Below are 22,347 nucleotides of genomic sequence, written 5' to 3' on the forward strand. Positions count from 1 at the left end.
CCAGTATCCAGTATTCGGGAGATAGTAGGTTCGAACCCCACTGTTGGCAGCCCTGAAGATGGTTTTCCGTGGTTTCCTATTTTCACACCAGGCAATGCTGGGGTTGTACCTTAATTAAGGCCACGGCTGCTTCCATCCCACTCCTAACCCTTTCCTGTTCCATTGTCGTCATAAGACCTATCTGTGTCGGTGCGACGTAAAGCAACTAGCAAAAGTTATTTAAGAGGGGCCAATGACCTTCGATGTTAGGCCCCATAAAACAGCAAGCATCATCACCATCATTTAACCCTCCAAGTGATATGTAACGACTCATTTATGCCTTTGTGAAATGATAGTCTTTATTAACGACTCTTTTTTTAGAGTCGTGTTGCTGGGCAACTATTTAATGAATATCGTCGAACTTTGCATTAATCAATAGTTCAATTCATTTGGGTATTTCGATTCATCTAGCTGAATTATCTAATAAGTTTTTTTTTTGCTTATGTACTGTCTAAAACAAATCTTAGCGTCAGTCGCTCGAAGCGCCACACCGCATGGCAGTGTTCTATTGTTGTTCTACTTGATTGGTTAGTGTTTCAGTAAACTAAAATGTGCGATCCATTTTTGTTCTGACGATATTCGGGATATGTTAGAAGAAGATTATGAAAACTATGTGGCTCAGTGATGCCAGTGATTTGCCAGGTGATGAAATACCAGAAGCAATTTCTTTGAGTGGTGACTCGTCAGAAAACGATGATGATAAAAAGAAAGCGCAGCAAATTCTGGTGCCCTAAGTGTAATTGTGGCATTCATCCTACTTGCTGCCATAAGTTGAAACACTTCTACAGGCCCATAGTAAAGGGGAGGAAAAGAAAAACTCTTGCAAGTGACTCGAAGTAAAGAATTAAGGCCAAACAGGTGATGTACATAGTTTTGGTTTTTTTGTACATAACTTTCTGTTCTTTAGTTTTACAGAAATATGTGCTCTCTAAGTCTTTTGTTGCTTACAAAATGGTGAAAATTTTATACATTTACCTTTTGTTTCAGTTTTTTATAGTTTTGAAGCTACATACATTGAACGTTGAAACAGTTTTTTTTTTCAAAAGTGAAAAATTGTAATTCACCAACCCAATAAAATGGAATCATGGTGTGTACCCAATATTATTACATAATCACATTCTCTAGTTTATACTGAACAAAAGGATATGTAATATGATATATTTTACTGTTATTTTGTATATTTTATGAATTTTTAAAAACTTGTACTAAGACGTTACAGTCGCTTATCACTTAAGAGGTTATTATGTATCACTTGGAGGGGTAAGGAAAGTCTAGGTAAACAACTGATATGCAATGTGTGCCACCTGGGCGACTGCCCTAAAAGCTTATCAGTGGTGATTGATTGATTGATTGTGAGAGTGAGCGAGCAAGGGTTGGCGACTTTGGGGTCCTTAGCTGAAGCCAAGGAAATCATTCATTTTTATGCCCTTCATGGCCCTTGTCTTTCTTTGGCTGATAACTTTATTTTTCGAAGTGTCGGACATTTTCCATTTCCCCCCCGATTAGTATTAATCTGCAGGCCTTTGTGCTGAGCAGCAGTTGCTTGGTAGGCCATGGTCCTTCAGGGCTGTGGTGTCATGGGGTTAGGTTAGTTTGGTTGTCCACTTACCTTTCCTCCTAAAGCAGTATAGTAATCACCACCACCACAACCACCACCCTTTCCTTTCCTTTCCTTTCCTTTCCTTTCCTTTCCTTTCCTTTCCTTTCCTTTCCTTTATTATTTTCAACCCTTACTGATTTGTATTGACCATTTACACATTTTCTTGGCTGGGGAAAGAACCACTATCACAAAATATCATCAGTGTTGCCAAGTCTAGCGATCTAGAATCTTTTTGTAATAATTTAGGTACAGAATTTAAAAGATAGCAACTAGCAGCTTCACCATTTACAGAAATTTCTGGAAAATTTTAGCCAAGTAGTCAACACTAGCATGATGCTTCACGTAATTGCATGGGCATCTGATGCAATATATTGAGAACTAAGATGGGAAAATATAATCAGCATAGTGAGAGGGTGGTGTGAGAGGAGGGAACAACTGAAAAGGAGGGCAAGGACAGAAGTGAAAATGTACGTATATTCTAATACATATTTGTATCACAAGTTCTTACCTTTTTTTTTTTTTTTTACAGAACATTAAAAATAATTGATCTTGTCCACTTTGCTTTACTCTCTCTTGCAGTTGCTTGTGCTCATCAGACTTCAGTCTATGTAGTGCACCAATAGGTATCTTTTTTCGCCTGGTCATAAAACCATTCTTTTAAAACTAATGTATTTATTAGTATTAACTAGACTTTGTTCATAGCATTGTGATGTGACTTTATGCCTGACAGTGTTTAAATAACTGGCTTTGAACAGTTCTCCGCTATTCGTAATCATTGTGCGACTTTGCCTAGCGCTACGTGTGCCTTGCTGCCGCTAAGAGAATTGCGCACTGTTTTTCTTTTAAATGACTTGTATTTTACTTCTAAGTTTTACGGTGTCTACTCCCGTTCATTTCCTTTTCATGTTGCCTCTTCTACTGATCCTATGCATTGTTTTCCATTTCTTATCGGCTGATGATGACCTGGACTAAGGTCGAAACCGGTACCATTCTTATTATTAAATGAGAATGTAATTCACTACATTTCTTATTCTTTGGTATTGAATAGGTGGAATCTCCTTATCAATTATCCCAATTTTAAGTGATATTCTTCAATACGGAACAATGAAATTTTTAACTTTAAATTAACCCTTACCCCTCGAATTAAAGTTCTCTGTTGTCTCTGCTACTCGTACTTTGAATGTGAATTTTTATCTTATATGACCTTTATTCATCTGTCACTATTTTGGAGATAGCACTTGCTTTTAAATGACGTATTTAGGCTATATGCATTTACAGCAATCTATACTGGAGCAAATGAAAGCAATATGTGCAATTTAAGGCAAATTATTTTGTATTTTTATTATTATTACTACTATCGTTATCATATTCCGATTGGTTTCGTTAATGATTTCACTGAAAAAATTATCGGTAAAAAGCAATTGGAAAATTCTATTCAGTCTCTGGTTTCATACCTCACGGTAGTTTGTAGGCTGAAACCACTGTAAACGGTGATTTCTTGAAATCGGGATTTGTTGATTTATAATTGCCGCCAGGCGTCAGAATCAGCTACATGTCAGGTTACAGTACACAAGCCGACCATTGCCAGTTCACTTTTAGCCACTGGCAAATACTATTTGATAATTCATTAGGGTACAATGAAGGAGTAGAGGTCTGAAAATACTGTGGTTTTTTGTGTTACACGACATGCACAACATTGAACAGTAAGCTATATATGACTAGAAGAGCACATAGCGACCATGTTTGTTTACTATCGCTCGAGCGCGAGTGTACATTTAATGGCTGCACTTCTGTCTAAATAATCGATTTTTGACTGACTGTCAAATAGTATCTGTATTCTACAAAGTTTGACGCTGAACCAAAAGATGGCAGAACAGAATAGCATCATGTATTTTGTCGGCTAAGAGACAGGGTGATACAGGGTCATGTCGAGTTTCGCCCGACATGCGACCGGAACGGGAATATCGTAATGTCAGGCCTCACCCGACAGACGAGGGGTAAGGTTTAAATATCTTTCCGTTACTGGACGATTAGGCAGAGATCATCAATATTTTTATACTTGTTCTCATCTTTAATGCAGGTGTGAAATATGTAAATATATTATAGTTGTATAACAAAATATGTTCTTTCAGGATCCATCAGAGGAATGTCCAGCTGCCCCAGACAGCACAACAAAAGAACGTTGTGGGTTCAGTGAAGGTGAAGATGTTCTACTTCAGCACAAAGATGGTCGTTATTATTTGGGGACCATTGTAGAGGTAAATTGTCATTGTGTTTTGTTGAATGTGTAGTTATTTTTCTAGTTTTACTGTGACATTGATCCAAGACTTGATATGTAGTAAGTGGTTGTGTTACTTATTATTTAATAGCCAGTCTGCATTTCACTGGATGTTTTCCTATCACACAGTCAAAACATAATTTTTTTCACTTAACATATTTGAATGAAATGTCATGGTAACAAATTCTCAGGGACAACTCTGTCTCATTTTCTGTAATCTGTAATGTATAGGAATGATTCTTCTTCTTCTTGATCTGCCTTCCCACGGAAGGTTTGCGATTACAGTACCATGCAAATCAATTGGAACAAGGCATTTTTTGCTTCATAATTTTGCCAATGGTTGGCAACAGTATGCTACACATTTATCATTAGATCCCTGCTTTCCTATGCATTTGACCGAGTTCGGTAGCTGCTGTTGCTTAAGTGCGGCCAGTATCCAGTGTTCAGGAGATAGTGGGTTCGAACCCCACTGTAGGCAGCCCTGAAGATGGTTTTCCATTTTCACACCAAGCAATGCTGGGTCTGTACCTTAATTAAGGCCTCAGACGCTTCCTTCCCATTCCTAGTCCTTTCCTGTCCCATCGTTGCCATAAGACCTATCTGTGTCGGTGTGACGTAAAGCATCTTGCCTGTACATTTGTTTTAGCTTAAAAGTTTATTTAATGTTTATCAATTTTAAGGTTTCCATATGCGATGCCGATTAGTATTATCTGTCTTCGATGAGTACAACTCCCAGGAAGTGTAGTGTGATTGTAGTAATGTGTTGGAATATTTCCAGGACACAAAGAGAGTAAGCTGCTTAATTTTGTGTCATTGTAGGTACTGTAAATAGAAGTTTTGAGCAGTACAAATAGACTGGCTCAATTTCACCGAAGATAACTGTGGAAGAAAAAAGGAAAATGCCAACAGATGAATGTTTTCCCCTCAGAAGAAGCCGTTCAAATCCCATGCTCACTGCTGCGGACTTGGCTCATGAATTGGTTTAATGGAGAGTGAATCTGAATGTTTGTAATGTTTATCATAAATTTCTGGCAGCTGGAAGGAAAGCCCACAAACTCCAAGAAATATATTCTAACAAGAGAAATGTTTAGGGGACTTTTTCTTCTGGAATGTAGTCGTCAGGATTGGACAGTGGAACAAAATTCCAAGGAAGAAAGTTCTTTTCTCTGATGAATTACTTTGTACTGCAGGGATAGAAAGTTCTTTCAGTATGTTTGCCAAGCGAAGAATGAACCGTCTAAGTTACTTCAGCACATTTGCAACAAACTAAAAAAAATGTCAATTCTTTTTTTACCTGTGACGATGTTTGGGCGGTGTTTCATATATGAAGGCCCATGACCCTTGGTACCAGCTGGCAGAATTTGCTAGCAAATGCTAGCCTGGTGCTGCCCTTATAAGGCAGACCCTCCAACGAGGGTGGGTGGCATCTTTTGTGCAGTGTGGTAGATGATATTGTTGCGAGATGTGTGAGTTACAGGAATGTTGGGGACATTAAGTTTTAGATTAATTAAAACATTTAATTGCTACCTTAAGATATTAAACTGTAGATAATTTAGTGTATATTTAACTCTTCATGTAGGTGTATGTATGGTCGGACAGAATAGCAGGCTTCATAGCCTGAGTCCCGCCATATAAAACAAGACAATAAATAAATAAATAAATTACGAACACCTAGTCCCCTGAGTCAGGGCAATTGGCCATTTAAAGTTAAAATGTCCGACCCGTCTGGGAATTGAATACGGGGCCCTCTGTACTGAAGGTGACTATGCTGACCATTCAGCCAAAGAATTGGACAACAGAATGATGAAATCTGACCAGTACATCCAAATACTGGAAAGGAGAATTGTAGGTGCACTGCAGAAGAATTTTGCAGGTGGTGACTAAATTTTCAACAAGATTGGCTCCTTGCTGTGCTTCAAAGTAAGTGAAGAAATTCTTCATTTAGAACAATATGTGTCTTGGAATGGCTGAGGAACTCCATTGGCATTAATCCAATAGAAAACTTGAGGGCTATTTGCTCATGGAGACTTGTAAAACTTAACTATTCCATAAAATATTATACTATAAAATCACTAGGTGTGGTTTCATCATGAACTTAAAACTATGTTCTCAAAGCTTGTGCAGTCTATGGCAAATTGTGTAATGCAAATTACAAAATAGAAATGACAACGTATTAGCTATTAGCAGAGATTATAGGTACGTTTTAGATGAATAAGTACAAAAAATATATACAGTTTAACCTTGATTATCAGTTCCTGGAAACTACATCTTCCCAGGTTATTCATTCAAATTAGGCCTATATGGTCCCGTAAATATCGTAATTAAATCATATTGTAAAAATCCTGCATTGTCTGTTCCTCGAAACGATCAACCGCCCAAAAATGTCAGTCCTATCAGCGCTAAATCCTCGATCAGGTGTTTTTCAAGAAAAAGTGTTTCACGAAAGGATGGCTACGACATACCTATGGATATTGACGTTAATGTCTTGTCATTGCGGTATTTAGTAGAGGAAGTACTGATACTGTATTTTGGAAAGCGATTAGTGGTGAACGTGCATAGGGAACCATCTTAGCCTTGCATTCTGCAGGTATTGTTTAGGTATTCCTCAGAAATCATAAAGTAGAAAATGGCCATAGCATTTCGATGGCCTAGACTGAATACCTCGTATCTCAAAACGTTCTTCCTGTCCATTATTTCCCTTAAGACTGGTCACGCCTCCCAGCCACATTTGGATATGCAGTCCATCAGAACAATGTTCGTTGGGTTTATTTTCCTATGCTGATGCGTAAAGTAAAATGATCCTTATAAAAATTTTACTCTAGGAGTTAGTAAATAAGTCACGCAGACATACTTTCCTATAGTACGGTACGGTAAGGTTCATTTTCCTTCACACGTCGGCATAGGAATAAAGAACACAACGAACATTGTTCTGATGGACTGCATTTTCATGGGTGGCTGAGAGGCGTAACCAGTCTTCAGGGAAATAATGGATAAGAAGAACATGGTGAGATACAAGGTTTTCATTCTAGGCCATCGATTTGGAAGAAGTCGGAGCGCATTTTGACAGCTCTGTTTGAAGAAGCAACTGGTTTCGTCAAATCTTCGTACTTGTAAAACATCTATATCATGTCCAGGATTAGATGTTTGTGACATTTTCTCTATTGTATTGCCGAACAGGTTTTCAGCACTTTCCACAGGGCGCTATACATGGTTGCTGGGCTTTCAGACCAGTATTGAAATTGCTCCTTTGTAATACAAATGTAGTATTTTAGTATGATTGGTCACGATTATGTTCTCGAGACAGAAGAAATGTTGCACCTTTTATACGTAAAGCCATTATCATTTCTCACTCGTACTGGCTTGTGTAGCAAGCGCACATTCCAGCTGAGCTCTAGGTCACGAGTAAACCAAACTTTCTGGGGTTTTGATGATTTCTTTTCTCTTTCCAATCTGCTTATGATGAGTGACGGGCAGAATTGAATGTATAATGCAATGGAGAACTTTTAGAATAGATACTTGCATTTGGAACCATATTCTCGAGTTCAGCATAACCTTTAAAAGTCAGTACATTAATATGATGTTCGTTTGGTGTAGCTTTTATCTCGCATTATTGTTGGAGTTAGGTGGTCTATATGTGATGGATGTCTTTGGTCTTTAGATTTAACTACGATTTCCTTAACCCCAGAATGGTAGCGCTACTCTCAAGCATTCTTATCAGTAGTGCTTCGTTGTGGTGACGACTCGTACACTTTTGCTAGTTTGATGCATGTTTCATTGTTATTTTGCCTTGTCAATTTTAGACGGTTTAAATAATTGTTAAATTCCATCATCACAAGTAACAAATTCTTCTAATGTTGTGGCACTTGAGTCCTACGATATAACCCCCCCATTGTCATCATTGGTCATCTTCGTTAAAAACTTCTGAAAAGGCACCAAAACCTGCATGGCCAAAGCAGTTTTGAATAGCATCTGTTGTGACTATTCTCGCGGCCACCAAATTAGGCGGGTCAGAGAATTTACGCTGTTGCCAAGGTTATGTAGCAACCGGCGAAGAAATGTCTAACTGAACACATCGCTTCGGAGCGCGAGGCAGGTTGTTCTCTCTCAAGCTCCTGATGTTACTTCATACAATGTTTCGAAACAAATTATACTACAGGCTTCAGAAAAGACTGCTGATTTCAGTGTATAACTATTTTCCACATAAACCACTTTAAATAACTATTAAAAATAAAATCTTGAACGAGTAAATTTAAATCCGTAGAATCATGTATTGAAAATTTCAGTAAGTGGCCAAGTTTTTATTTCTTCAGCCAATACAATTTTATCTCCGGGAAAAATGTAAAAACTCTCCTGAGGGCCGGTTCTACCATCTGCTGGTAAAGTGGCTGGCAGCTGCCTGGGAGGTAAACTACCTGGAGGTGTAAATCGGCTGGTACTTTGGCTTGCGTCCAACCACCTCTGCGCAAGCGCTAGGTGGCTACCCGGAGCTAGACACCGATACACGAGGTTGGCTAGACTGATTTTCAGCGATTTCTCGCTTTCGAGTGTGGTGCTATCTATCGTCAGATGCATGAAACCCATTTCGATTGTCTTATTTCCCTGTGCTTGCGTCTGCTGATTATCACCAAAAAGCCTAATAAGGGGAGTCTTAAGAGTTATGGACAACGATTCATGTCAAGCTTTCATGATTTTAATCTATGATCTTCAATATCATTACCTAATTGGGATTAAAATCTCGAGATTACATTTTCTTACGCCAGTTATAACCTGTCATGCAAGGCAGCGTTTTTGAAAGGTATTCTCGTAGTAGACTGGTCAAGTCGCTCGCTCCGTAATAGAAGGTACGCAGGTTTTCATCGTGTTTCTAATTTACATTTTAAAGTGTATTTTCGTTCCCTGCCGTTGTTCTTAACTCTCTTTTACGCGCTTCCATATACGTATATACACACATCTTCTTTACGGACTTATTGCCTTTGAGCATTCTATCTGCAGGCTTCTGTGAATTGATTAAGTATCTCCGCGATGCTCTATTTGCAACTAGTTCTGTGACCTCGTTTAGTTCCAGATGCTTCCATTTATTGATAAAGCATTTCATTTTAATTTTTAACTTTATGAAGATAAAGTTGGAAGGTACTGTAAATGTAAAGAACTTATCGGGATAAATATCCATTCATAGGAAGAGGAATTAGGGAATGGAATAGTTTCCAATTTCTTCGAAATAATTTACAAGCCTATGTAAACAACTAATAGGGAATCTGCTACCTGGGCGACAGTCCTATGTGCTATTAATCATAACATCACTTGCTATAGGTAGCATACATATAAAGCAATTTTCCTAGTAGACATAATATTGTGATAAGAATGTATGAAAAGAGGCATACAGATTAACACAACGCTAATAATGGAAATAAAAAAGATTCGTCATACTAAAGACTGGAACCTGCACACTTCGTATTACGAAGCGAACGTGTTAACCATTACGCTACGAAAACGCTTGGGTTAGGTAGGATACATACAGTAATATATATCTCATGTCCGAAAACTGAAAAAGTAGAAAATTAAAGCCCATTTGAAATGATTTCCAAATAGATTTTGATTTTACATCCTTTTAGAGCTTCTTTACGAAAGCTTGACGTATAAAATGTGTTCCCTGCGCTACCGATGCGAGAGGCTGGTGTGACCATTGCAACTAAAGAGAAGCATTAATGTTCAAAATCCTGCAATACAATATCGATCACTGTTACAGTATACTGCTTTTTTCAGTATACTAAGCTAATTTGAGTTGCATATCACCAGAAATACAGCTAATAATGTTCAGCTCTCAGAACTTGCCCGGCAGGTAAAGTCTTATCGGGCCCTCGAAGTGGCCGAGAAATTACGCGCCGGGTAACGACGATTTATGCTGCCGATAGCGCTACCTGGGAGTGGTTGGACGGAAACATCCTTTTACGCGGAGGGCAAATTACTCGCTACTTTACCAGTAGGTGGTAGAACCGGCCCTGACTTCCATTTTTTATCTGAAACGTATTTCCGTGAGTCTTGTAGTTTTCCTGCAAAATTGCCCGGAAAGCGATCATGTAAATGACTCTAGCTGAGCCAGTTCGGGGTGTGCGCACAAGCACAGGTTGCAGGACGGCCTAAGTACTTCTGGATTACACATTAATCTGTATGAGTTTTATTACATTATTAACCTGGAATATTTGAATACTGTATATTGTACTGAATAATATAGAAAAAGAATTACTTTAACAAATAGGTTTACATTAATTTCCAATGAATTAAGAATAGGTTTCTAGCTAAAAGGCAGTCTAAGATTCCTTAGTCACTGTCATCACTCATCTCACTATCAGTCCGTCATTTACACTGATGATGATTGGCTCCATTCTTTCGTTCCTTATTATTTCCTTGGCCCGATCGTCTGCTTGAAGATTTTCCGCGCAATTCAAGCACTTTTCCCAGTCTGCAGCAGTCGCACGGTCGATGGCTTCTGACGAGTTCTTCTACATCCTTTATTTTTAATGCTTTGTTCCTCTCTGTCACTTCTCTCTCGACTTGAGTCCAAATTATTTCAATTACGTTGTATTGGCAGTGGTAGGGTGGCAACCTTACTACCTCATGGCTCGAGAGAGCTAATTTATTAAGTTTTCCTTGAAGATGAAAGTATTTTATGGTTAAGTGAATATTCTGCTTCATTAACACATATCTGGACTGAACGAATGCTAAAATTACACATTTTGCAGTCAATTCTTGGCTTTTATTGAAGTTCACAGTCTGCAAAATATTTGAGTCGGCCAACTTCTGCACGTATTGCAATTCATTAACAATTACGGATTTTGTCTTGCTGGCTAAATCCTTCTTCTTAAGCCCTTCCAACCGATGATGCTTCAGAGGAGTTTGTTGTTCGTTTCTCGCACTTACTTCGTCCTTTTCAGATAATAGACCCGAAAAAATACCAGGCTGAACACGTTTACTATCCATCTTTAACTGCACTTACGTTGCGAGCTCAACAGATGCTTGACAGGGAATGACTCGGTGAGGTGGCCTGGAGCGGATGGGCTTTAACTAGACAGCACTGCACGATCAGCGTTGCCAATCCGTGCTCGGAAGTAAGCGACTCTCGACCATCTATTGCTTCGCCGTTCCCATATATGATGACAGCGCAGTTTTCCTCACCCGCCTAATTTGGTGGCTGCGACAATAGTTGCCATAATGCTACAAACAAATGCATGGCTTGGAGTATATTCAGTTTTATTTCCTCATTTGTTTTGAGGAAAGAAATAGCTCTTTGAACTAGGGCCTTCCTGTACTTCACTTTCACAATGCTAAGGTCCAAAGACTGGAGGTGACTGGTGCAGTTAGGAGGAAAGAAAACCACTCTGATATTCCACAGGAAAGATGCATACGAAGGATGAGCTGGACATCTGTCTTTCATCAGCACTATCTTCCTTCTTGCCGATCCCATCTTAGCATTACATGTTATAAACCTCATTTTAGGTCCGTATTGAAAATTTAACAGTTCAACAATGATAAAGGTGTTTTAATTTATTCCACCTATTCAATACTTATATTATCACGTATAGTTGTTACATAATTAAATTCTTAGTTACATGGGACATGTTTCGCCCTCAATTAAGGGCATCTTCAGCCTAAATACAATACAAAAATACAACTAAATTAAAAGTGGAAGTTAAATACAATCATCAAAAATACAACTAAAATAAAAAGTGGAAGTTAAAAGTTTAGTCTGTTCTTAAAATTCAGAACAATAAAATTGTGAAAAATGATAAAATAAAAAGATGCTAATGGAAAACTGTCTTATGATTAAACTATAATCTTGTCGGAGACTAAAACTTCTATTAAAATTCGAATTAAAACAGAGCCAACAGACGGGCAGCAACCAACTCAACAGTAGTTAAGAAATAACAACTTCCACTTACATAAAACTTATTTCTGCATCTGTTGACATTTTCTGGCAAGGATTCAGCCATTTTATTACCTACCGGTGCTTACGGCCTCTTACAATTTTTCAATAGACGCTTCTGCCTTACTTACTACGAATTTCATCAGCGGCCTTGAAAAGATTGTATTCATGACAATCAAGTTTATGCTTGTGTACACGCCCTCATGTCGTTGGCTTTTTATTACTACCACTTTGATTTTCCAATATTTTATATGAACTGTTTTAATTCGAATTTTAATAGAAGTTTTAGTCTCCGACAAGATTATAGTTTAATCATAAGACAGTTTTCCATTAGCATCTTTTTATTTTATCATTTTTCACAATTTTATTGTTCTGAATTTTAAGAACAGACTAAACTTTTAACTTCCACTTTTTTAGTTGTATTTTTGATGATTGTATTTAACTTCCACTTTTAATTTAGTTGTATTTTTGATTATTGTATTTAGGCTGAAGATGCCCTTAATTGAGGGCGAAACATGTCCCATGTAACTAAGAATTTAATTATGTAACAACTATACGTGATAATATAAGTATTGAATAGGTGGAATAAATTAAAACACCTTTATCATTGTTGAACCCATCTTAGCATCCGAGCATCCAAGCTTCATAAAAATGTTAGAAATATTTCCGATGTCACCCATGCATTTTTGTTGAAATTATATTTACACGGAAGTGTACGGGTGTTATCGAAACATCTTGGATTCTTAAATTTTCCAATTATTAGTGGGGGTAATTTTTCACTCCTGTCGCAGTGAACACACAACAACGCTGTCAGTCTTTCGTAAATTTTTTTTGCCTCCATGGCATTTTTCTCCATGAACAGCATGTGTCTTGGACGGGAGAAAATAGTAAAACACTCCTGTATCATTGGTGTTTAAAAAATCCTTAGCATTATATCCTTCAAGAAGTCGAGAGAACATATTCTTTTTCCAGTACACAACTGTATCATCATTAACTTCTGCACTCTTGCAACACATGTTTTGGAACGAAAGATTGTGCTGTTCTTTAAAACGATCAAACCAGCCATTAGAAGGATTTAAATCGACCAAGTAAGACTGAAAAGGAGAACAATAAAACTTTTGATTTCCACCTATTTAATACATTCCGTTGAATAGGTGGGAATCAAAGTTTTATTGTTCTCCTTTTAACAGACTTTCTATACGGAAAAAATAAAGATAGTCTCTTGCAAGTGCGACTTCTCAAGCTTTTTGTTTAAACAAGTTCCCATCAGTTGAAGTGTTCTCATTCCTTTTTTTCCTTGAACCATTTCATTAAAATGTTTTCATATTCTTCGTACGGTGAAGAACGAATATTCTTCCGTATTCTTGCCCCAGAACCGCACTCCACTTCCGCGGTCAGAATGGCTTCCTCCTGTTTCATGATGCCAAACAGCGTAGAAGGTGCTAAGTCATATGTTTTGTCATCTGTGACAAAGGTTTGTGGCTATCCCTTCCAGCATCACTAATGATATTGATGTTTTGTTGAAAAGTCAGCTTCTTATGTTTAGCAGCTGTAATGAACGTAGTCCACCGTAATTCACAGTAGAACTCCTATTACAGACACAAATGTAACTCGTAGCACAACTTGCAACACAGGAACAAAAACAGTGAATGAGGGTGGAGATATTTTTCAGTCTGCGCCCTCCGTGTGATTCGTAAGCAGCGATTGGTTCTGCGAGACAGAAATGCCCAGCTGGTTAACAGTGCTGCGGCTATAGTTTAAGGCAGACCTTATTGGAGACATAACAAGTGAACTATCGTTAGTGGAGATTCTCCTTTTTCCGATAATGACAGTACATAGTATATTTAATTTCATTATTGGATTATTTATATATTTTTAAAATTCATCATCAACAATGCTGTCAAAATTTGACGGCAGAAATATTGCAAGCTTGATGTACAATATGAAATTAATAAATTGTATGGACATTTTAAGGTTTAACTAGAGATCCACCCCAACTAAAACGGTCCTAAGTTCCAAACTGATCATGCAAATTATTTATTTAAAGATTATTTTAATCCTTAATGTGTCCTAGAGGTAAATACTTTATTTGAATGCAAAATTTTGGAAAAAATTAATGTATTTATTTATTTATTTATTTATTTATTTATTTATTTATTTATTTATTTATTTATTTATTTATTTATTTATTTATTTATTTATTTATTTATTTATTTGAAAAGTTTTTTTTCCCCCCCACTGACTATGCACTTAAATCACTCTAAAGGGCAAATAGTTGGAGATAAGTATATGCCCTCGCAGACTGTTTTTTTAGAGCTTGAGTAGCTCTACATTTTGCACGCTTACACTTGGGGTGTATCGATGATAGTTCAGGCAGCGTAAGACATGGAATGCACGACTTTTTCCTTTTTTCTAGAATTCATTATCTTGTGGTTCAATATCCATATCCATTTTCAGTTTCTAATTGCTTTTAATCTTCTGAAATCTCCACTGTAAATCACGCGAAGTTTGCAAGAGACCTTCCTGCCGAAACGTTTATATTTCATGAAGTTACTTGTGTTTCGTGGCATGTACACATACGTCAGTCACGCTTTTAGGCTGTACAGCTAGTCTCACTGGAAACTGTACTTCGCTCTCATATGCCCATCATACCAAGTACTACTTGCAGTTCAGTGGTCATAACTATCCAACAGCATCTAGCATGATAGTGACTGGTGCTTGCCGGTAAGAGTGATTTCCAGAGGCCGCGCCAATTTATCACGGTTCCACACATCAGTAAAGGAGCGCTTTCACTTAGCGCGTGAACTTCGGACTGAGATTACGTGAAAGCGGAAGGTAATTGACATTTAAAACAAGTTTAAAAAAAAGTATTTTATCACTAATTTTTGTTGCAACGAGATGTGCAATCATAGTTTATGTGAAATATATTGCTTAAAAGAGAAACTTTCAATATGTCGGGATTCGTTAGAAGAGGTTTTAAATAACATTGTGCATATGGCAGTTTGCTTGGGCCTTACGTAAATCTCCGTTGAAAGCGGAAATTCTTTAAAACCAGGCAAGTTAAAACAGTGTTCTATTGTATGATAAAAAGAGATAGCATAACGCATGATTCCTTCATGTTGCTATGGAACCTATAAGACTTTGTTTCATAATATAATCAACTAAGATCTAATTTAACATCAGTCTGTTCTACCTTAACTTTTCACCAATTGCTATTATATACAAGTGTATATATTGCTTCTTGTGTTGTGGCCATTGTGATCTTGCGTATATCACGCACATACCTCACAATTTCATGTTCAACTTCTTTAAAATGTCCTTGTTGCAGGCAACTGAATGCCTTTCTTGTACAGTACGCATTTTTAGACTACCTTTGTCTTTAGGCCAGCGGCGAACATAGGCTTTAGTTATGGTGTATTTTCTTGCTGCTGCCCAATTATTATTTATTCTTGCCTGTTTAATAACCATTAATTTAAAATTGGCATCGTAATATTGAAGAGAACCCATTAAAAATTTGCCGACATTGTTCCACATGTCTTTACAAATAGACGGGCCATCACAAAATTTCTGTTTATAAAACTGTTAATTTCACTAAGCGTCAGGTACAACTGGCCGCTGCTTAATGTACATCTCAGTTGCCATCTTTGGCCGGTTTCAGCGGCTAGCAGTGTAGAATTTAATAAAGACGCAGACGTTGAAGTTCAACGAGTTTTGTGCGCCGTGGTATGGTCATTCCACCCTTGTATTTTTTGTGCACGTACCTCACAATTTCAAGTTAGACTTCTATAAAGCATCCTTGTTGCAGGACACTGAATGCATTTTCTTTACCGTACGCATTTTTTAAGCTATCTTTGTCTTCACTCTAACACTGAACATCGGCTTAAGTTATGCTGTATTTGCTTCTAGCTGAACAATTATTCTTTATTTCTGCATTTTTAAATATCATTAAATTAAAATTGTCATCATAATATCGAAGAGAACCCTTTGAAAATTTACCAGCAATATCTGTTCCATGTGTGTCTACAATACGTTCATCCATCTGCTGTCTATGAAACTGTTACTTTTACTAAGCGTCAGGTACGGTAGATGCGTTATAACTCTGTCACCGAGTAATCATGGGTTTTTTAAGAATTCGAAGGGTTGCATCTTTGCTATTCCAATTCAAATGATATTTCCTGCTCAGCTTGGTCTCGGAAGTACATTATGGTCGACCTCACAATTAGAATTTCATGTTTTTGGTCCGTATTGAACTGATAATATTATATAAGTAATAATAATAACAACGTAAACGTTTCCACCTTTTCAATACTAAAATATATTCACAAAATTATAAATTACACGGTACTAGTTTCGACCCATCTAGGGGTCATCATCAGCCGTATTGGAGCAAAGATTACTTTTGGCGAAATCCTAAGAAAATGTTATTTTAAAGAATAACAAGTGAAATGAGATGTTATTATGGTAATAGTTAATAATACAAGGAATATACATACTAAGAGGTTTTTAACAAAGAATAAAGTCTAAATGGGGTGTTGTAAAAATTATAATCATGGAAATCAGTAAGTTCTTGTATTGAAATGACATATATAAAATTATATATGGCTTAGGAAGAGGGCTTAAGGTGGGGCTGAAGGGTGCGGGAGAAAGTGTAATTGTCTTGGAAAAGTACCTTTGATTAAATTTAGGATTGAGTTTAGGTTGGCTGCATTATTGTTTCTGAGGAAAGTGATAAATAGATCGAAGAGTATGTTGGGTTTCTCTGAGATTTCATTGAGATTGTGACTGGCATTAAAGTATTGGTCTAGGTGTATGTAGTAATTTTCCATTATGTTGAGTAAAGGGCCATAATTTCACCAATATTGAACAAGACATGGACATCCTCGTATTAGCAAACAAGGGCGTGATAATGAAATGTCATTTATACTCAAAAAATACTCATGTACAGGTCGTAACCGGTACAGTACTATATGTTAAAGTACATGTACTCCACTGCTCAACGAACAATATAGTCTATTAACTGTTTTCACGTACGTACGTACGTACTTACGTACACGGTTTTACTAATCTACAACGCACAATGCACGGCCCAGGACGAATCATTCACTCACACGACATGCGATGAGGTTTCGCTGGCGACAACTGCACTTCTATCTCAGGCATTTGGCTGGGCGGAGCGCATTAGTTTTGATTTCCGCCACCGGCAACAATTCGCTGGCTGGGTTATACCTCTGCGATACTTTTGCGATTCAACAAGTGCGTGACGCAGAAATGACCCCAGAAGTAAATGTTAGTTTCTTGTTCAGTGATTTGTTTTAATGGGAATAAGACAGGCCTATTTTTATTATTTTCATATTATGCTTCTTCTTTTCTTCATGGGGCTCTAAATATTAGTTCCTAATTAGCGTCGACCTCTCAAGATCTTCTGCTACCATGTTTTTCCTTCATTCCCACGTAGATATACCTGCTCCATTCACAAAGCTGCACGTTGTTCTTATTGAGTTGTCTTGGATTTTCTCTCCCTCTTCACCTAGTAGTCCTAGAGTGGTGAGTCAGTTTCTACCCAGCGCTTCACATTTGTAAAGTATGTGTTCAGCTGATTCTTCTGCTTCATTGCATTTCCTACATATGTTGTCTCTTATTACTCCAATTCTGTGTAGGTGTGTTTTGAGATGGCGGTGTCCTGTGAAGAGTCCTACTACCAATCTCATGTTTTCTCTGCTGAGTTTCAACAGTTCTTTAGTATGTTTCTTGTTTGGTTCTTTTATCAGTTCCTTTGCAACATGCATCCTGGAGTATTTTTCCAGTTCTTCATTTGTTTCTTTTGTACCCATTTTCCTATGTAGTGTTGGGCTTGTCCATAGGAAATCCCGCATACAGGTTCTGGGCCTACAAAACGTGTTTCTGCCCCTTTCCTGGCCAATTTATCTGCCTTTTAATTTCCTTCTATACCTGCATGCTCTGGTACCCGTATTATCTTGACAGTGTTATACTTTGAGAGCAATACCAGTGGCAATACCAGACAATTCTGGATATTATCCGGACTGCCTCTAGTGCCTTAATGGCCGCTTGGCTGTCCGTAAAAATGAAAATGTTCTTATTCCTATAGCTCATTTTCAGATTTTTTTCAAGACATGTTATGATAGCTATCATTTTAGCTCGAAAGACTGTAGTGTGTCTGCCCAGGCTTATCTGGATTGATCTCTCAGGTCTTCCCCCATTGATCCCCCCTGTTCCATTCACAGTCTCTGAGCCATCAGTCCACCACACTATATCTTCTTTTTCAGTATTCCATTTGTTGATATCCCAGTCTTCTTTTTTTATTATCTGGGTCTCAAACGATTTTTCAACGTTGTACTTTGGTATCATATGATCAGAAGGCATGTGCAGAACTTCCTCTGTTATTACTCTGTTAATTTTACAGTGTCCTAGATTGGGTCTTTGTGCATTCCAGCATTCTGATTGTGCCAATCTATTTGAACTCATTCTAGCCTGTCCTTTTATGAAATTGCATAATAATGGGAGGTCTAGTAAAGTATTCAAGGCTTCTGTCACCATAGTTCTCATAGCCCCAGTTATGGCTGTGCATGCCATTCTCTGTAGGCTATCCAATCTACTGCCGACTTTTCCTTGACTTACTGTCTGCCACCAGATGATTGCAGCATGGGCCATCAACGGTCTGATGATCATTGTGTATATCCACATTACCATTGATGGTCTTAGGCCCCATGGCTTCCCAACGGCTCTTTTACCTGTATACAGCAAGTTCTTGGCCTGGGTTATGTTCCTTTCTATATGTAGATTCCAGGTTAGATTTTTATCTAACACTACACCTAGGTGCAGTGCCTGTTCTTCCATATATATATCTTGCCCAAAGAGCTCTAGTGATCTCTTTCCCTCTAATTTTCTCCTTCCTGTAAAAGGGACCATAGTTATCTTGTTCGGGTTGACTGATAGTTGTTCTTCCCGACACCAGTTCTCCACAAGGTTGTGTGATCTTTTGTATCAGGTCCTGGTTAACTCTCATCACCTTACCTCGTACCACAGTCACTAGGTCATCTGCGTATCCTTGTGTATAGAAAACCTGTTCGTTGAGCGTAGCTATGATTTTGTTCACAACGAGGTTCCAAAGCAGAGGCAAAAGAACGCCTCCTTGAGCACAGCCTTGGGTGGCCCTAATCATCAGCGTTTCTTCAAACAGGTTTGCTTTTATCTTCCGTCTAACATGGATTTAATCCATTTGACGATGGTTGTACTCACCTTGCTCTTTCCCAATGCTTTGATCATAGAAGGCTCGTTCTATATCTAGAAATGCCGCCAGTGAAATTTCTTTATATTCTAGGCTTTCCTCTAGTTTACAAACCAGCTGGTGGAGTGCTACTTCAGTGGATCTGCCAGGTCTACATGCAAACTAATTTTCGTGTAACGTTGAGTTCAGTCGCACCATTCTTCTGATATATTTATCCAGAATTTTCTCCATTGCTGTCAGCATGGAGGAGGTTAAACATAATGTTCTGTATGCTTTGGCTTGGGCATAGTTTGCCCTTCCAGGTTTAAGTATGAATACTGCTTTAGCTTCAGACCATGATTTTGGCATATACCCTAAAGCTAGACTAGCTCTGAAGAGGTCTGTCAGGGCATTGACGAGTATCTCCCGTCCTTCCTGTAGGAGTATCGGAAGTATCTCATCTGGCGCCGGAGCCTTTATACGGTGAAACGTGTCGATTTCCCATTTTACATGTTTGTGTTTTATTCTGTTGGCACAGTTCCAGTCTGCTCTTCGAGCTCCGGTCTCTGTTCCAACCATTTCTTCTTCTGTCATCTCCTCAGCCTCAGGAAAGTGACATGCCATTAGCATCTCCAGCGTGTCCTTTCCCGCCTGAGTAAACGACCCATCTGGTTTCTCCAGTGTCCCCACCTGATTTATATGGGTTGCTTTAAGAACCTTCTGGAGCCTTGCTGTTTCAGTATGCGATTCCACTTTCTCACAGAACAGTCTCCAAGATTTTCTTTTTGCTTTTCGTACCTCTAGGTTATACTCAGTGAGTTTCATATGATATACATCCCACATACCATTTCCAGATGATATTCTGTACAACATCCTAACCTCTTTTTTCATTTTGGCTAGTTTGTTATTCCACCACCTTACTTTTTTTTGGTGTTTTTCTTTTCTTTGAGAGGACAGGTGCTTTTTCTAATTGTTCCACTGCCTCATCCAATTCTTTCTGTCCTCTCACGTTAGTTGGAATTTTTTGTACAGCCTTCCCTAGAACTGCTCTGTATCTGCCCCAGTTAGTTTATTTTGGTTTTAGTTTATTTTGGTTCTCTGTACATCTCAATCCCACTTAGTCTCGCATCTATTGCAAATTGGATGTGCTGGTGGTCTGCCAATGATGGTTCCTCCAGCACCTTCCAGGCTTTAATAAAGTTTGCAATATGCGTAGTGGTCAGTGTAATGTCTATTACCTCCCTATGATTTTTATTTATAAATGTAGGCTTTTTTTTTTTCTTCCTAGGTTTAGTATTGTCAACTCAATTCCAGTAATAAACTCTAGTAAAGACTCACCTCTTGCATTGCAGTTCGTCCTGCCCCATGCCGTGTGGTGTGAATTTGCATTTACTCCAAGGACTAGGTGTTCGCCTTTCCTCTTTGTGTTGCAAATTAGGTTCTCACCTTCTTCTGATGGGGGCAGATTAGTTGAGTCATATGGGAGGTATGCAGAGCCTATGGTAATTTCTCTGGGACCTTCCCAATTTGCAAGTTTTATCTTGGCTGCCACTAAGTCTTTTGAACAATGTTCCTGCAACAGAAGGCATTTCAGTTTTCTGCTCACAAGTAAACATGGTCTAGGCATATTCGATGTAGTATCGTACATTAGCTTACCTCCAGATTCCGCCAGTCCTGCTACTCTGCCCTTAACCCTTTAAGTTGCAAAAGACTGGGAGACTGAAAAAATTCAATTTTATTGCATATATAGAATCAAATACAATAGACTACCATACATACATGTTTATTTTAGAAAATCATATTCATTTAGTGATATATTTTTGGTGGGAAATATATATCCCACTGCCACTTCCCGACAGCTGACATTCTCGGGGTGTTCATTGGGATAATAATTTCCCACCTAGTAAATTACGTAGTATTTTGCACAAGTAGCATAACTTTCTGGCTGAGGCTTTTGTTCTCCAGTATTTCTCATAGCAGTGTCACTGTTGAGTAATTCGTCTTCTGAAGAAAGGGTTGAGTCGCTGTCTGGCACAACATCAGGGAATAATGGACGTCTTTCCGCTGTTGGAGAAGCAGGTATGCGGTCTGGCTCAGCCAGCGAGTTGTCAGATAATCCTAATTCAGAATCATCTGACTCAGGTCGTTCTAATAATAGAGACCTACAGCATTTCCTCTTCGCTCTTCCTTCACCACTGGTGGAAGGTTCCATTTCTGGCTGTGAATTAGATCTCCTTCCTAAGAGAAAGAAAATATAAAGCTTATAACACAATTTTTCATCAATCAACATCATGTATCCAAATGCCATCACTGCAATTGTTGGCACTATACAGTAATAATATTTTGATAGTCAAGCTAACTGCTAAATAAACTTACCAGAACTGAGTGAGCAATCTTCAGTATCACTAGCATCACTATTGCCTGCTCACCTGGAATTTCCTCTTCTAGTCACTTCGCAATATTCTCCATATTCCTTGGCAATAAATACGGGAAATCTACAAAATAAGCGCGTAAACATGTTAATTTGTATCATACTACAAGTTAGATCATATACCCAGATGCTAAAGTGTACCTTACAGCCTTCAAATGTACACCAGGGTGTGTGTGCTGATAAACTGATGTGAAAAATCTGCATACATGACTTCAAGTTGCTATAACAACTTTGCCAAGATAGAGAACAACAAAATATTGCATACACAAACAACTAAATATGTAATTCACTGATATGCAGTCCGATACTTGTGATCTGTAGCATCCAAATTTATTTCTGAAACATCAAAATTTGTAAACAAAAATTTCACCTGAATCATTACTTGACATTTAACGTTTATAACTGTAAATCAATGATTCAAGGCGCAAAACTAAAGCATAATATTAGTTGTGTATATGTTACAGACAACTATTCTTACCAATTAGACTTCCTCCTTGGCTTAGGTTTTCAATAAATTGCTTCAAACTCGCCGATTACAACACAACATCTTCTGTAAAGAACTTCAACCAACCAGAGGGATATATATTTCCCACCTGGTAACATCTGACTTACTGGTCAAAGAGTAAATATATGACTGAGGCAATTTATGCACTTCCTGTGTCCAGCACATGAAACTACATAATCCTTGCACGTTGGGAACTAGATATCTCCCTGGAGCACTGGCGTATACTAGGTGGGAAGAATATATCCCAAAGAAACTTAAAGGGTTAACTACCCATGGCTCTTGTATAAGAGCCACATCAATAGCCTCGGATTTGAACTTTGTTACAAGTTATAAATCTCATTTTCCAAC

General features: G+C 38.1%; 1 protein-coding gene across 10 annotated transcripts in view; it reads left to right on the plus strand.

Moving 5' to 3' along the window:
• The window catches only part of Pcl (polycomb protein Pcl), a 374,533-nt gene that overhangs the window by 155,818 nt on the left and 196,368 nt on the right, over positions 1-22,347 (plus strand). For all 10 annotated transcript variants that reach the window (XM_067143090.2, XM_067143088.2, XM_067143087.2 and 7 more), the window contains one exon: positions 3,772-3,897. In XM_067143090.2, coding sequence (XP_066999191.1) covers positions 3,772-3,897 — 126 coding nt within the window. The remainder of the gene's footprint in view (positions 1-3,771; positions 3,898-22,347) is intronic.

The sequence above is a fragment of the Anabrus simplex genome, chromosome 3, assembly GCF_040414725.1.
Source record: "Anabrus simplex isolate iqAnaSimp1 chromosome 3, ASM4041472v1, whole genome shotgun sequence".
Lineage (NCBI taxonomy): Eukaryota > Metazoa > Arthropoda > Insecta > Orthoptera > Tettigoniidae > Anabrus > Anabrus simplex.